Below are 17,286 nucleotides of genomic sequence, written 5' to 3' on the forward strand. Positions count from 1 at the left end.
CAGCTAAGGAAGTATGCGATGAAATTTCCTGGTGAGAACAAAGCATGATGTCTGATTGGACCACTTTAAAAGTGGCTGAAACACTTTGAAATACCTGAAGCAAGATTTTTAATTGAATAAATAAGTTTAAAATAAGAAAGGAAAAATGTAAACCTTAGTAGAATTCAGGATAATGATGAAAATGCAACACTCAACTTCTCATTATTTACATGGCATAAGCTCTACAATTTTTATTATGCAGGCATTATTCATCTACAGATTAATGAAGGACAAAGCAGTGACTACAAATAAAAGTGATAGAACGGCACATTTTGTGCAATTCTCTCACTTTACAGCACTAGAGGCATTTACTCTTCGCTTTCTGCCTTCTTGCTGATCTCCCTGCTCTTGGCTCGGAGCTTGTTGACCTGTGACTCTGCAATGTCAGCCCGCTCCTCGGCCTCCTCCAGCTCGTGCTGGATCTTGCGGAACTTGGACAGGTTCACATTGGACAGCTCCTCCTGGACATAGGAGGAAGCATAAAACAGGTGTTAAAACAATTACACTGTAAAGCTGCTAGGTGAAAATATGAAATAAAGAAAGCGAAACGAAGCAGAGACCTACTACCACAATGTTGAGCTGGGTTCAAACAGAGCTACACAGGGGAAAACACCAACACAGAATCCACTTTCAGCTGGATAAGGACTGACTGAACACAATAATACTTACAGCCTCCTCAGCTTGTCTCTTGTAAGCTTTCACCTTAGTTTGCAGTTTATCCACCAGATCCTGCAGCCTGAGAACATTTTTCCTGTCTTCCTCAGACTAAAGGGAATGACAAGACAGAGAAACCTCTCTTTTAGCCTCCTCTACATGAAATAAAGAGTAACATTTCTATTTGATTTTGCTGCCCAGTAAGACAGACATGATAAGCTGTATATTGTTAAAATGACTGGAAAGGTAGTAATCTTTGGGTGCTTACATTATTCTCCTTTTTGTATGTGAGACTCAGGACAGAGAGAAATCTTTCAGGGCTACGTTTTGAGATTCAGGAATAAGAGTGTACCAACACGAAGAAGATTGCTGCCTTACCTGGTAGGTGAGTTCCTTCACCCTGCGCTCGTACTTGCGCACACCCTTCACGGCTTCAGCGCTGCGCTTCTGCTCAGCATCAACCTCCCCTTCCAGCTCCCGCACCTGCAAGGACAAGCCCAGCCCTGCAGCTGCCCTGCCAATGTCTCTCCAAGGAGGGACACGCTCCCTCAGGCACAGCCCCAGCCCTACACACCCTGGCCTCCAGCTTCTGGATCTGCTTCTTCCCTCCCTTCAGTGCCAGCTGCTCGGCCTCATCCAGACGGTGCTGCAGGTCCTTCACTGTCTGGTCCAGGTTCTTCTTCATCCTCTCCAGGTGGGCACTGGTGTCCTGCTCCTTCTTCAGCTCTTCTGCCATCATGGCCGCCTGATCAGAGAAAAAAGGTCAAAGCCATTTTGGGGCTGGAGATATTTTGGGCAGAGTACATTCACCATCAGCAATGCCAGGAGTGTCCAACTCACATCTGTGATGGCCTTCTTGGCCTTCTCCTCAGCATTGCGGGCTTCCTGGATGGTATCCTCCATTTCACTCTGGATCTGGGAAATGTCCGTTTCCAGCTTCTTCTTGGTGTTGATCAGGCTGGTGTTCTGTTGAGCAGCATCAGAGGTTTGTTTTCGTAAGTTCATTATTTGAAATCAAGAACATTACAGGATTATCAATAAATGAAGACATAAATAAATGGAAAAGCAATACCAGAAATTTTCTAGTAAAATTTCTTTTCATTGGGGAAAAGACATTTTGGTTTCTTTCTTTCTCCATTTTTCACGAATTTGAAAATGTCTTAGAAACATACTCTGTGCCACATCTCATTCACCAAGGCTAGCACAGGAAAGTAATAAAAACAGAGTAAGGGAAAAGTCACCAGTGCACACATTTTTTTCAGCAAATATTTTTTTTAGTAACATGATGAATACTCCAGAAAAGAGGACCATCTTCCTCCAAGTTGATCAACCAGTGGTGACTGGAATAAAGCATGAAAATGTTCACCAAATGACCTCACCTGGCTATGGAGGAGCTGCACGCGCTCACTGGCGTCCATTAATTCCTGCTCAGCCATTTTCCTCGATCGCTCTGTCTGCTCCAGGGCTGCCCGGAGCTCCTCAACTTCAGCCTGCAGCAGGTTTGCTCTGCGCTCCACCATGGCCACCTGCTCCTTCAGGTCCTCCTGAGACCTGAGAGCATCATCCAGATGGATCTGGGTGTCCTATAGAGCCATTGAAAGAAATTATAAGCAGATTTAGAGCTCCTGTGGACTGAAAGTATTAACCAAGATATTTCTCTGTAGGTAATTTCTGTTGAACAGACCTTGAGCACTCCCTGAGTGTTCCTCAGGTTCTTCTGTGCCTCTGCAGCCTGGCGGTTGGCATGGCTCAGCTGGATTTCTATTTCGTTCAGGTCTCCCTCCATCTTCTTCTTCAGTCTCAGGGCTTCATTCCTGCTCCTGATCTCAGCATCCAGGGTGCTCTGCATGGACTCCACAACCCTCTGGTGGTTTCTCTTCATTTGTTCGATCTCCTCATCTTTCTCTGCTATCTTCCTGTCAATCTCAGCTTTCACCTGGTTGAGCTCAAGCTGCAGGCGCAGGATCTTCCCCTCCTCATGTTCCAGGGAGGCCTGGTCAAGAAAAAATAAGAATACTTTTCATGTAACAAGTGTTGAACCTGAAGTTCTAAGTAAAAAGAGTGCTATGTTTAGATAATATCTCTACTTTTATAAGATCACTTCTCTACTTTTGTCTCAGAATGAGATAAGCAAGACAGAGATCCAAGACATGTAAGACAGCAAGAAATACTGCTGTGTACCTCAGCTTCCTCCAGAGCAGCCTGGATTTCAGATTTCTCCTGCTCAATCTGCTTCTTCACTTTCTCCAGCTCATGAATGGCCTTTCCTCCCTCCGCAATCTGCTCCGTGAGGTCGGAAATCTCCTCTGTGGGAACAAAGATCAATGGCATGGTCAGGCACAGAGCAGAGTGGGAAGGGCTCTGTCCCACCAAGGGGACAGGCATCTCTGCAGACCTGCAGGCACAGAGCCATGAACAATGGTGGGAATGGCTGATAGTGAGAAAGGCCAGGGAGGAGCAGAGGGCCAGGGACTTACGCTGCAAGTTCTTGTTCTCCCGCTTCATTGTTTCCAGGTGGTCCAAGGACTCCTCATAGGCATTCTTCATCTTGAACAGCTCCGTGCTCAGAGAGCGCGACTCCTTCTGTGAGGCCTCCAGCTCAGCCTGCGTTTCCTCATACTTCTGCTTCCATTCTGCCAGGATCTGAAGAGAAATGGGGGGTGAGTAGGGCTGTGGCCATCACAGGGCCCTGCTCTGGCCAGGAGTGCTGGTGCTGGAGGCCAAAAGACCTTGTCAAAGTTCTTCTGCTTCTTATCCAGAGCAGCACAGGCAGCATTGGATCTCTCCACGTCAATCATCAGGTCCTCCACTTCATTCTGCAGCCTCTGCTTTGTCTTCTCCAGAGAGGCACATTTGGCATTGACAGCCTCAACATGCTCCTCTGCATCCTGCAGGCGCTGGGCAAGCTTCTTCCTGGGATAGACAAGCACAGTTGCACGTTAGAGCTTGGAATGATGTCAGTTATTTACTGTCATGAGTTTTTCACTTTGGAGGTTTTGATCCAAATGCTTTCCACAATGTTTTTTATTATCCATGCGTGCATGCAGCCAACAAGATCTATCACTTCTGTGTCTTTTCACTTATGGAGGATTAGGCCTGTCTTAGTACATCTAGTCCTAAAGCCTATGTTTTCCCTTCCAATCTCTCTCTTTTTCTCTTCCTCCCTCTCTCCCCTTTTTTTACAAAGACAATATACCCTGGCTTCCCTCCCATTCTTGTCTTAAGCCATTCTCAGAGATTCAAATTTCCCGTGACCATTTTCAGTCTTCTCCCATCATTTCCCATTCTGCTTCCCCACGTACTTGGCCTCCTCGAGCTCCTCCGTGCGCTGAATCGCGTCCGTCTCGTATTTGGTTCTCCACTGGGCCACTTCACTGTTGGCCTTGGACAGGGCTCTCTGCAGCTCCCCCTTGGCCTCCTGCTCCTCCTCATATTGCTCCCGGAGCAAGTCACAGTCGTGGCGAGCGGACTGCAGGGCGTGTGCCAGGGCGTTCTTGGCCTGTGGGAAGAACAGCAGTGTGAACAATTAATGGAAATATCCTGGAGATCTCCTGGCAGAAATGCACTGATTCTGCTATGAGTAATGGCAAGCTACTGAATGAAAATCAGAGGTCTGGGAATCTGCAAAACAATTAACATATAAACTGCAAGGAAGAAGGAACAAAACTAGTATGGCAAGGCTTGCTCTGTATTACTTATGTGGTTTTTTCCCTCCCTTTCATCTTTCTGATTCTGTAATTTCATTCATATCCAAAGCTCCTCCAAGAAAGAAGGAGTCCAATGGACAACTCAGAATTTGGAGAGCCTTCTTACCTTTATTTCTTCCTCTAGATGCCTCTTCAGTTCCTCAATCTGTTGGGTGAAAGCCTGTTTTCCTCTTGAGAGTTGAGAAATCAGAGCATCTTTCTCATCTACCTGGCGTGAAAATTCACCTGGGAGTGTTCAGATGAGTAAAAGAAATTTGTTATGACTTACGTAAAAATTTTAATTTTGATAAGAAATGCCCATATGTAAATATTTTGAGTCAAACAAACTTTTACTTCTTTCTTGGATTCCTAATCACAGATACCACCATTTCTTAGAGGCTAGAAATGACAGGTCATGCTAAATCCCACTAGCCTTACTCTATGTTTCCATTAAGCCTTGAGTTTACAGAATGAGTACCACACTGCCATCCAGAGGGATTATGGCCCATGGGAATCTCAGGAGGTTTAACAAGGCCAAGCAATCCCAGCAAGGCCTCATGTGATGAGTAGGGGGAACGATCATTCTCCGCTAACCCATTGGCAATGCTCTCCTAACGCAACTCAGGATTCACTCAGGGTTCTATTGGCCAGCTTCATCACAAACCACATTTTTGGCTCAGGTTCAACTTAGTCCATGTCCAGTCCTCCAAGACTCCAGCTGAGTTTTATTCTTTTTTTTTTTTAAGAACTCATATAATATACAGTATTCTCTTAAAAACACGAATGTCTTACCAGATTCTGTTTGTAGCCGAGCTCTTTGAGCACTAATGTCATTAATTATGCGCTGCTGTTCCTCCTCCTTTGTCTTAATCTCACTGAGTTGATCTTCCAGGGAACGACACATCTTCTCCAGATTTGCCTGTTTTCATGAGGAACAGAAGGAAATATATTTAATGGTTCAACCCATAATTTGTGAGAATATGAAGTCTTATAAATGAAGAAAGAATGATTCAGAAGCCCAAATTTGTCAGTTAATTGATATATACTTCTATGAAGTTTGTGTCCCCAGTTCCAACACCTGTATATTCCATGCCCATTGGAGGGCAGATGAAATGGTATGATCAAATGATTTAAATAATACTGAAATGTTTAAACACACATTGAAGTTGCAAAGTGCAATAGTTTATTCTAAAATACGGCCAGCTAAAATTTCTATGTTAAAATATAAATATCTGATTTTGTTCGGATTAATGAGAAGAAATATTTATGTACCTTGGCTTTGGAGACAGACTCCATGTTGCTGGCCAAGTCATCAATCTCCATCTTCAGCTCACTCTTCTCCTTCTCCAGCTTCTGCTTCACTCGTTGCAGGTTGTCGATCTGCTCGCCCAGCTCAGCTGTGCTGTCCGCGTGCTTCTTGCGCAGGGCAGAAGCCGTGGCTTCGTGCTGCAGCGTGGCCTCTTCCAGGTCACGGCGCATCTTCTGGAACTCTGCCTCACGCTTCTTGTTCATCTCCACCTGAGCTGCTGTGGCCCCTCCTGCTTCTTCCAGGCGCTCGCTGATCTCCTCCAGCTCCCTGGACAGGTCAGCGCGATGCTTCTCTGCTTTAGCGCGAGAGGTTCGCTCTGCCTCAATCTCCTCCTCCAGCTCCTCAATGCGGGCCTGCAGAACAGCAGGGACCCTTCACAGCTGTGCCCTCCTCCTGCCTGAGCTGAGCCTGAGCAAGGCAGGGCAAAAGGAACAAAGACTTGCCTGCAGCTCCTTGATCTTCTTCTGAAATTGCATGCCCAGGGCTTGTTCATCCTCGATCTTGCCCTGGATCTGGCTGATTTCAAAGTCTTTCCTTTGGGACAAGTGAACCATGTTAGAGCACAAAGAAACAAGACAAGAGCTGCAGCCCAGCACTCAGGTGCCCCAGAGCCACACTTACTTCTTCAGTTTCTCATCCAGCTGCTGCTTATCATTCTCCAAATCCATGATGCTGTCCTGGGCCAGCTTCAGGTCACCTTCCAGTTTCCTCTTTGCTCTCTCCAGGTCCATGCGCAGTTTCTTCTCTTGCTCCAGGGACCCTTCCAGCTAAACACAGCAAGACCATCAGGGCTCTGCCAGCCAGCTTGGACTCCATACCTGTCCTCTTCCTGTTCTATATCTGTGTGCTTACATCATCCACTTGCTGTTCCAGCTTGGTCTTGGCTTTGGTCAGAGTATTGACTTTGTCTTCCTCTGCCTGCAGGTCATCCAGGGTCTGCTGATGCGCCTCTTGGAGGGCTTTCTTCTCCTTTGTCAGCTTCACAATCGTCTCATCCAGGGCTGCCATCTCCTCAGTCAGGTTTTTCACCTTTGAGAAGAAGGGATCAAGCACAGACAGAAAATGGTGCTTAACATTTTCTAACAAGACAAGTCTTTTCCAGTGTGCGAGTGACAGGTTCTACCTCATACCTTGTTTTCAGTGGCATGTTTTTCCTTCTCCACCTTGGCCAGTGTTAGCTCAAGGTCATCAATATCTTTCTTCAGCTCTGAACATTCATCCTCCAGCTTCCTCTTCTTGGCTGTCAGCTCAGCATTCATCTCTTCTTCTTCTTCTGCTCTCTCTGTCAGCTCCTTTATTTTGGCTTCCAGCTGGATTTTGGTTTTGATGAGCTGGTCACACCTTTCCTCTGCATCGGCCAAACCATCAGCTTCCTACATGATTCATTTAAACAAAACAGGTTTTCAACCTGGGGCTGATGGCTTGGTTGTACTTTTAGGCTGTAGACATCTAAATGCCATCAGATTAATCCAGCTACTTGCTTGAAATTACAGTTTTAAGGACATTCTTGTTGCTACATTCTTATTTTCAGGGAAGAAGGGAAGCAGTGAACTTTCATCACCATTTTTCCTGAAGAGACAGGGACCATAAATGCCCGATAAATACCTGACACTCTCAGCTCTTCCTACTCCATCTGAATTCACTTGGGATTCTCCAAACAAAATGTGTTAATTGGACCTCCAGACAACCTTAACTGGTCAGTTGATAACATATCAAAATTGTATAGTATATAAAGCTCTATAAAGATTAAGGTAGCAATTCTATGTGGTTTTTCTTCCCATTTTATAAATATGTGTATGTTTTTAAAATAATTGCTATTTTGGGATAATATATCTTTACTGAGACATTTGGGATGATTTTATATAGAACATCACAAGTCAAAAAACTTTAGCAATACTCACAGCCTGCACTTGGAGCTGCAGGTCATTTTTCTCCTGCACCAGGGCCACCATTTTCTCTTCCAGTTCCTTCCGCTTTGCCTCAGACTTTGCAAGCTCCTCCTTGGTTTTCTCAAACTCTTCCTTCATATTGGCCATCTCCTTCTCAGACTCTGCACTCTTTAGCAAGGGCTTGATCTTGAAGAAGAGCTTCATCCATGGCCAGTGTTTGACATTCATGAATGAGCGAACGTTGTACTGGATGCAGAAGATGGACTCCCTGAAAAGTAGTAACAAAATATATTTTGGTAAATATTTTAAAGTCTATAAAACATATTTAACAGTATATATTAGTATGTATATCAGGAAGTTTGATACTTTTTAGTTATATATAGATATATATATATATAAATATGTATATACATATATATAAATATATATATATATATAATCTGTGTATAGTATATGTGTATCATATATAGTTCTGTATATCTCTATGTGTAAAATATTTATCATGTATTATTCCATATACATTTTTAATAATATTTAGATCACATTTTATATACTATATATATAGATTTCCACTGAAAATCTCCTCGTTTTATGTAGACTATCAACCAGTATGGATGGTTTTGGAGTCCAGGTGTTTGGCTCATTTTTATGGCCAATGAAAAGGAGCACTTCTGTAAGTTGTCTTAATCACTTTTATGAAATTTATCAAAGGGAAGAGGATGCTTCTCTTATGATAGAAATATGTCTTTCTCTCATTTTATTTAGCAGTGTCCTACAATATTTAGCTTAGACTCGATATTGATTTGTTCGACATACATATAATAGAGCCATTTAAAAACTTCAGCAACAAAGTATTAAAAAAAATTGTTTCCCTAAGTTGGGATTTTATTCTACTTCCTCTGTTTTCAGGATATACTTTCATATTGACAAACTGAATTAATGAGAAATAAATGAGATTATTTGTGAAGCAGCTTATTTTCAGTTTTGTTCATGCCATTAGTATCTGATAAGGATTGGCCCAGCAATCCAAGTCAATATCTACCTCCTCTCCATCATTTTCTTGAACTCCACCCTCATCAGGTAACCCCTGCACATGGCCTGGGTGCGGGTGATGAGCTCTGCCAGTTTCTCATCTCTCATCTCCTCCAGGAGCCCCAGCAGCCCAGCTTTGAAGAACACCTTGAGAGAGACAATATTGCAGCACATCACTGTCAGATGGAGAGAGCAAAGCCCAGGCAGGCAGTGAATGGGGGGGTTGTACCTTGGTGTGTCCAAATTTATACTGGGTGTGATCCACATCGATTGACCCAAGGAGCTTCTCAGAAGCCTTCTTGCTATCGATGAACTGTCCCTCAGGGATGGCACTGGCATTAAGCACCTTGTATCTGTGGAATCAGAGGACGATAAGGAATAAATAATAGCCCTTTGAAAATGTCTGTTTTTTTTTTTCTCAATAGCTATAGAAACAACCTGGATGACTCACTTGGGCAAATGACTTTTGTATACCTAAAGATAGCTTCCACAGTACTTAAAACATTTAGGAAAATCAAATGATTTAGCATTTTTTGATATGGTGGAGGGTGATAAAACATAATCTGACCTCTGTTTGAAGTCAGCATAGAGGATTCTGCTGGGAAACCCTTTCCTGCAGATCCTGATCCCTTCCAGCACGCCGTTACAGCGCAGCTGGTGCAGCACCAGCTCGTGCTCCATGGCACCTAATAAATCACAGAATTAAATTGTATATCATTTTACTGCACAGAGAAGATCAGATATATCACACCTTTGAACTTTAACAACTTACCAGGTGTTTTTGTTTCATTAGGAATAAGACAGCGCACAAAATGGGGATGTGTGCTTCTCAAATTGCTCATCAGCTTGTTTAAATTTTCCTTAGGAGCAAGAACAAAGTGTCGGGTTTAGAAGTGTCACTTACACAATCTCAATACTAGGTGGAAATAAAAACACTGCAATAAAAGCGTGATCAATATTTTTTTTTACAGAACTTTTGGGCAGTTCTGAAAGAATACTTCCCAAGATTCAGTAAGAATTCCTCTTTACCAGAAGCAAGTGATTTTATCGTTTCTGAACACAAAGATATATTAGATAAATCTAAAGCATTTCTGAATTTTTTGATTTTCTTTTCATGAAAAGAATACAGTAACTTTAGAATGATTATTCTACAGTACCCGGAAGAGAGCTGAGACAGTCTGGAAGGAAGAACCCTTCTTCTTGGCGCCCTTCTTGCCACCACCACCACTGCTCTCTAAAAAGTAAAAAATTTTTTATAAAGAAGTGAACAACAAAAGCACACAGAATCTGGAAAACCTTGTATGTTCATCTTTAAAACTCTAGCAAAAATAATAATATGATCAAAATTTGCAAACTCAGACTGTGGTTAAAGTTACAAAAGGATACTTGAATTTTTCAGATGACTGTGGAAGGAAATCTAATAACTTCCAACTGAAATTTCGAAAATGCAGGTGGGAAACAAAACATAATATTTTACATAGAAAGATATTTGAGGCACTAAACTAATAGCTAGTAATTACACCAAATGCAGTGTTTATATAGACTTACATCTAAGGGTATGCATAAACTTAACAGCATGTTGACACATTTGATTGTATTCACTGAATTATTTGAGAATGGCCCGTATTGCAAAAATCTGACTTCTCAGCTAGACTGGGTTAATGTGCTAGTACAGCTGTCTCATTCTAAAACCTACAGATCTTTTAAGGTCTCTAGGGAGGAGTAATATCCTTTATTAGACTAGATTATGAGGTTTTGGGTTTTCAATTTTAGAAATGTAAATATCATTGCGAAATATTGTTACAACATTTTAATATCGTTTTCTGTAAATTACAGTAGAACTGATTTCAAAGAAATCACCTGCTTCTGCCCCACCAGCAGATGCAAAGAGCAAGGCCAGGGTCTTCAGGGATGACTTCTGATACAACCCCACAACAGTTTCATTCAGAGGGTCCTTGTTCTTCTCCAGCCACCCAGAGATGTTGTAATCCACTGTGCCAGCATAGTGCACCAGGGAGAAGTGGGCCTCAGCCTTGCCTTTGCCTGGCTTGGGCTTCTGGAAGTTGTTGGACTTGCCCAGGTGCTGGTCATAGAGCTTGTTCTTGAAAGAGGTGTCAGTTGCCTTGGGGAACATGCACTCCTCTTCCAGGATGGAGAAGATGCCCATGGGCTAGGAGGAATAGCAACATGTGACGAAAATGTGGAAGGAAGAAACAGAGGCAATGTATGTAAGAAAGAGGAATGGAAGATAAAAGTTATACTGAAAAATCCTCCTCAGTATGTGTAATCTTATGTTTCTCAGAAAGGGCATTTTGTTAGTGGATATGCCATCAGTTATACAAAAACAAGCTCCCTTATAAGATTCAGGGTTGGGATGTAATAAAGATCTAGCATGTAGAAAATAATTTTGTATTTGTTTGGTGAAAGTGGAAAGCAAAATGAATGAAAGTAGTAGCATTCAGATATAAGGAAGAGTTTAAACTTCCTATATGCTCTTTCTTTAAAACGAGACAGAAAATTTCTCAAGAAACATTAAAATAGAGATTTTATAACTGAAAAACTATTAAGTATGTGGGGGTCAATAACCTTCTCAATGAGCTCAATGCAGGCAGCCAGGTCCATGCCAAAGTCAATGAACTCCCATTCAATGCCCTCCTTCTTGTACTCCTCCTGCTCCAGCACGAACATGTGGTGGTTGAAGAACTGTTGCAGTTTCTCATTGGTGAAGTTGATGCACAGCTGCTCCAGGCTGTTGAACTGCAGAAGGCAAAGATTTACTTTCTTGTGAATTTCAGTTCCAATTTCAGTTCACTTCTGTCTTCCAATAGGCTTTATTCTTATCCCACTAAGGGCTCCATGACTGGAATCTTGCATTTCTAGTGCTGGAACTGGACAGGCGACCGGCATATTCCATTCTCTAATAGATCTAACCTCTTGGGCCCTGGCACTGTCTCAACATATTTCTGAGCTCTGAATAGATCTGCAGAGCTTAGTCCAAGTCCAGCTTTTAATTTGAATTTCTTTACATTACCTCTCTATTCCCAAGTATTCAGAGGGAATCTGGCTTCAGTATTAACAAAATCTTCCTTTAAAAAGGCATATTTTAACTTCCTCAAAGCCTCTCTCTTATTATTTATCAATTGTTCAGCAGTTTTCAATGTAATTTTCATTTCTGTATGCAACAACAAACATCTACAAATAAATACAGCCCTGTGGGATACTACATGCAATGAGAACCAGAAGGGTACTGTTCCTCGAGGAAAAGCAGGATTATCCAATAAATAGAAATAACCCATAACTGAAATAAAGCAAACCCCAACCCCCCAAATTATTCCAATTTCCTAATGCCTCTTCCAGGAACGCTTTATGGAAATTGTCCTCTTACATCAAAGATCTCAAAGCCAGCAATGTCCAGGACACCAATGAAGTACTGCCTGGGCTGCTTCGTGTCCAGCTGTTGGTTGATACGAACAACCATCCACAGGAACATCTTCTCAAACACAGATTTAGCCAGGGCACCCACTGAGTTGTATACCTAAGGAAAGATTAAAGGAAAGCCACCATATGCAGCAGAAGAGGAGTTCAAAATTTTTAATTCAAGTAATTTTTTTTTTTCTATTTTCACTTGTCTCTTACCTGCTGCACAGTTTGGCCCTTGGTCACGTATTCGTTCCCCACCTTGACTCGGGGGTAGCAGAGAGCCTTGAGCAGGTCTGCTGAGTTCAGACCCATCAGGTAGGCAGCCTTGTCAGCAACTAAGAAAACAAGCATAGAGCAGGATCAGATATTAGCTCTCCAGTGAAAGGGTCTTACAGTAATTCAGATTTCTACAGGAGCCTCATATACGTTACCATGTCCTTTTAAAATATTTTCGTTTTTCTTGACTTGCTAATTTTTTCTGATTTAATCTATATGATTAATAAAGGTAAATATTATTTCAATACTTCTACAGGGAACATGCAGGAGACTAGACAGACAAAAGGACCAAGGGCCATGAAAATGGCAGATCAAACAGTTGCAATTTCTGAATAAACAGAATAGGAAAGTGGTTGATATTCAAGTACACTGCACTGAAAATTGTAGCCAGTGAAACTCTCCTGTCATTGGAGAGACAGAGGTGGATTAGTGAGGTATAATGTCAAAAGTATGAATAGGATATCCTGTACAACTTCCATAGTGGAATTATATTGTCCCTAAGGATAAATATCAAACACATTAAGTCTTTTCCAGCTCCCATTTTATCTGCAGCTAGGTTAACAAACACAAGCACCACAGCACAGCATATACTCTGTCATCACTTTCCAATTTGCTGCCTGTCTTGTCCCACAGTAAGGCTGATAGCAAACACCAATACTATTTACAGAGTTCTTCAATGTGAGAAGGCCAAAACTCATTATGTAAGATTTATACACAGATGCTAATTTTGAGCTGCTTTTATGTGTTATTTCCAACAAGACATTTAAGGCACATACATAACTAGAAAAATGAAACAAGAAGAAAATTTCAGTTTTGTAGATATATATGTATGTATATGGACACTGTGATTGTATATAGGCTACTCTGCTGTAATTATATAATTATTCATTAGTACTTGGGAGCTGTTCCAGGTTCTGCGCCAAGTCTGGGAAGCTTCCATTCAAGGCTGCAGCAAAGTTTGCTTTACTGTTGCCTGACTCCTACTCTGACAGAAGGCAGAAGCATGCTTTAGGAGTTACTAGATAAAATTTTTGCTTTGTTCAAAATATTCTACAGGTTCCACTGTGTCATGTTCCTCCAGCAAAGTCCTCTAGCTATTCTACAATACTGGCACTGGGGAAATGCACAGGCTGAGTCAATCATTCTGACCCTCACATGCTGCCTTCAACTCAGTGAGTGTTCACTATCTCCTGTGCTCTGGGATGGGTTGTGCTGGTACCTTCGGTGCCATCAGGCTCTGCCTGCTCCTCTCGTTGCTTCTGCTTGAACTTCAGGTTCCCATAGTGCATGACAGCCCCTGTCAGCTTGTAGATGGCTGTTTTCTCATCAGCACTGAAGCCCAGGATGTCAATGGCACTCTGACAAAAGAGTTATTAAGGTGAGTACCCCAGCTGTTAAAGGACAGAGAAATGAAACTTCACATGAGAAAACTTTGGCTACTCACATCAGTGGCCATCAGCTCTTCCTGGTCGTTAATGCTGGGAACTGTGATCTCACCTTGACTCACGTACAAGTAGTCATAGGGGTTGGTGGTGATCAGTAACATCTCTGAAAAGAAGAACAAAACCGAGCCATGTCAAATGTAATTGTCACAGAAAAGAATTCAAAGTTGTTCCATGACATTTGCATGGAGGAGTTAGTGATCTTTCCTACCAATTAGCTCTGGCTTCCTGTTGGACATGATCTGATAAAAGATGTGGTAGCTCCTTTCCGCCTTGAGCTGGAAAGTGACTCTGGACTTCTCCAGCAGATCTGGCAAGGAAGGTAAGACACAGTCAAGCACAAGAAGTGGGGAAGGCTGGAGGGAAGGGGGATCAGGCCAGAAAGGTGTCTTACATGTTTCAATATCAGCAGAAGCCAGTTTGCCTGTGGCACCAAAATGGATTCTGATGAATTTACCCTGAAAGCAGCAGGAAAGTCAAATGAGATTTATTTTACCAATCTGGACAGCAAGAATATTCCAATTGGTGTTGACAGTTGTACCAATTAATAACTCACAAAGCGTGAGGAGTTGTCGTTCCTCACAGTCTTGGCGTTTCCAAAGGCCTCCAGCAGTGGGTTGGCACTGATGATTTGATCCTCAAGCGTCCCCTAGAATAGAAGTCTTCTCGTCATGATCTAGTTCATCAAGAAATTGAGTAGTTGCAGGCTTCCAGCCCTGGGACCTCACCTGCATTTTGCCTGAGGGCTGCTCCTCCTTTTTCTTGTCTCCACTGGCTGCAATTGTTGCAAAGTACTGGATGACACGCTTGGTGTTCACAGTCTTCCCGGCCCCGGATTCTCCGCTGCCAAAGCCAAGAGAGAAGCAGAGGGTGCGTGGTCAGGGAGGAGGGGCCCTGGCACCGGGCAGCCCCGCAGGGACCCGCGCAGGGGGGTACCTACGTGATCAGGATGGACTGGTTCTCCCGATCTGTGAACAAGGAGAAACACAGTACATAAAACTCAGTGAACAACAGAGGAAGAATGAAACATAGTCAGGTAAGTCTAATGTTTTGCCTGATGTCAAAGCACACCAGGCTTTCCCTTCCAAAGCACATCACTGAGTACAGAGGAGCCTTTAATTTAAAACACTAGAAACAATGCTATGACGATAGTAAACTCCAATAGATGTGTGTGTCAGATCCAAGAAAGTTTTGAAAAATTCTCTTTACTTTGCTGAGACAGGGGATCCCTTCAGATAATTTAGTGGCCCAGGGCCCCTGAGGCAGACAGAGCCACTCACCAGTCAGCATGAACTGATAGGCGTTGTCAGAGATGGAGAAGATGTGTGGAGGGGCCTCCTGGCGCTTCTTGCCTCGGTAGGCCAACACCACCTCGGGGTTGTACACCGGCAGCCACTTGTAGGGGTTGACAGTGACGCAGAAGAGACCCGAGTAGGTCTGCAAGGAAGGGACACAGCACGTTGCCTTGCCCTGAGCCTGGCCCAGCAGCTCCTGAGGCTGCCCAGAGGAAGCTGCTGCTGCCACTTACGTAGATCATCCAGGCTGCGTAACGCTCTTTGAGGTTGTACAGCACAGCGGGTTCGTGCAGGTGGGTCATCATGGCCATGTCCTCGATTTTGTCATACTTGGGAGGGTTCATGGAGAAGATTTGATCTTCTTTCACAGTCAGGGTCTTTCAAGGAAACAAAAGATCCACATGTGTCTCTGAAAAGCTCAGTGTTCAGATAATATTTACCTTCGGCCTTGTTTTTGACTCACCTCTCCCCCTTCAGTCTTGACAGTGATTTTTCCTGGTTCTCTACTCTGGATTGTGCTCTTCACATAGGATTCCTTTGCATGTACCACAAAGACAGATGACTTGGCATCAAAAGGTTTGTTCTGGGCCTCAATTCTCTCCTTCTCTGACTTTCGGAGGTAAGGAGCCGCCTCCCCAAAGATGGCCATCTCCGCGTCTGTAGACATGGCTGCTGCTTACAACACGTAATGCAGCAAGTGTCTGTGAGGATAGAGAATGTATTAAAATAGTGTCTGATGGAACAAACACTCCTATAGCACATTTGTTTGCTATTCTTTAGATGTCAACTAAATTGCCTTCTCTTTTTCTGCTAATTCAGAGTTCTCTTCTACAATTTTTTTTCTATTACTATTATTTTTCTCTGGTCAGATTGTTATTCCTACTGGACATTTACAGAAGAGTGCTTTCTGTGTTTTTGTATTTGGTGTCCCAGCAGAGGAGAGACATGGAGCTCTTGGAGTGAATCCAGAGGAGGCCATGGAGATGCTCCAAGGGGTAAAGCCCCTCTGCTCTGGAAATAGGGTGGGTGAACTGGGGTAGTTCAGTCTGGAGAAGACTCCAAGGAGACCTTCCAGCAACCTTTCATTACCTAAAGGAGTTCCAAGAGACTTGAAGGAGAACTTTAGACAAGGGCTTGGAGCAACAGAACAAAGCGGAATGGCTCACAACTGAAATTGGATGAGTTTAGATTAGATATTAGGATGAATAATCTTTACAACAACAAAAAGAAATTACTTTGTCTTCTTGGTCAAAGGCAAACTTCATCACACAAATTTTTGTTGTCAATTCAAGTGAATGGGTGCAACTTCCTGGCTGGTTTTGTCTCTAACATGCTTTTCCACTTGATTAATATTTTATAACTCAAATGAGACCATTCCACAAAATAATCACAGAAGGTTGAAAAATTGTGCCAGATTTCCACCAGCAATTTTAACACTGCTTATATTATCTCACATTTTCTTACAAGATTCCTAACAGGAATAACAGGAATAATGCCAACTATTCCTAGGAGGAATAAGATTGCTATAATATATATCTTAGTATATACGGTGTCCGTATATATATAATGCTATTATATATTACAATATATTAGTTTATATTTGAACACAATACCTATATTGTACATTGTGTTATTTCATAGACACTGGATTATTTTCTCACAATATATCCTTATGATACTATCAAAAACTATAATGTTTATTTTAGGTAAATATACATTTATATATATATATGTAATATGTTAGTAGTTTGACTTTTTAAAGTACTAAACTATTTTCTTTTGCTTGTTTTGTTTGACATTTCCTGCTTTTTCTTGTTTTGTTTGACATTTCCTGAAATTTATGCTATGCTAATTGTCCTTCACTGATTCAAAGCATGCTGGTTATATTCCTCTCAGGATTGCTTGTTGACATTTTATAATTTTGAGGGATATGTTCTAGTCACAATATTTGACAAAATTAACATAAATTACCATAGAAAGTAAACACAAAGAATTTCTTTTCCTCAGTGCAAATATTTAAAACTGAATTTAGATGCTGTTCCATATCTCTTATTCCAGTAATCCAAATAGGTATCATCATTTATTCAGTTCTTTATGATTACAAATATTTGCTTATATAATTTTGTCACAATTATGCAATATTTTCAGAGGCAGAAACAAGCCTATAAGGAAGCTCAGACTGAAATTCTTGCTTTTAGCACTTGGATGTTTTGATACACAAAATTCTAACCACATTCCTCAAGC

At 42.2% G+C, this 17,286-nt stretch overlaps 1 protein-coding gene across 1 annotated transcript; it reads right to left on the reverse strand.

Moving 5' to 3' along the window:
• Window positions 1-201: 201 nt before the first annotated feature.
• Window positions 202-15,709, reverse strand: LOC131565991 (myosin-1B). Its single transcript, XM_058817132.1, has 38 exons — window positions 15,506-15,709; window positions 15,276-15,419; window positions 15,028-15,184; window positions 14,688-14,715; window positions 14,476-14,590; window positions 14,304-14,396; window positions 14,142-14,205; window positions 13,959-14,057; window positions 13,750-13,853; window positions 13,525-13,663; window positions 12,246-12,364; window positions 11,995-12,144; window positions 11,196-11,366; window positions 10,470-10,779; window positions 9,767-9,843; window positions 9,382-9,469; window positions 9,178-9,295; window positions 8,839-8,962; window positions 8,620-8,756; window positions 7,590-7,845; window positions 6,819-7,061; window positions 6,541-6,717; window positions 6,310-6,455; window positions 6,132-6,222; window positions 5,652-6,041; window positions 5,172-5,298; window positions 4,507-4,625; window positions 3,996-4,192; window positions 3,423-3,606; window positions 3,171-3,336; window positions 2,875-2,999; window positions 2,378-2,686; window positions 2,073-2,276; window positions 1,534-1,659; window positions 1,268-1,438; window positions 1,072-1,176; window positions 709-804; window positions 202-500 (listed from the first exon to the last, which is right to left on the reverse strand). The coding sequence occupies exons 1-38, from the start codon at window positions 15,707-15,709 to the stop codon at window positions 348-350; spliced, it is 5,826 nt and encodes a 1,941-aa protein (XP_058673115.1). The 3' UTR covers window positions 202-347.
• Window positions 15,710-17,286: the final 1,577 nt, after the last annotated feature.

The sequence above is a fragment of the Ammospiza caudacuta genome, chromosome 19, assembly GCF_027887145.1.
Source record: "Ammospiza caudacuta isolate bAmmCau1 chromosome 19, bAmmCau1.pri, whole genome shotgun sequence".
NCBI lineage: Eukaryota > Metazoa > Chordata > Aves > Passeriformes > Passerellidae > Ammospiza > Ammospiza caudacuta.

Excerpts from the sequence above, each read along its gene's own strand:
- LOC131565991 (XM_058817132.1), bottom strand. The coding sequence starts at position 15,709 with ATGTCTACAGACGCGGAGATGGCCATCTTTGGGGAGGCGGCTCCTTAC. Across the intron at positions 6,042-6,131 it reads AGAAGATCAAGGAGCTGCAG|GCCCGCATTGAGGAGCTGGA; the intron begins GCAAGTCTTTGT and ends GCTGTTCTGCAG. Across the intron at positions 3,337-3,422 it reads AGCAGAAGAACTTTGACAAG|ATCCTGGCAGAATGGAAGCA; the intron begins GTCTTTTGGCCT and ends ATTTCTCTTCAG.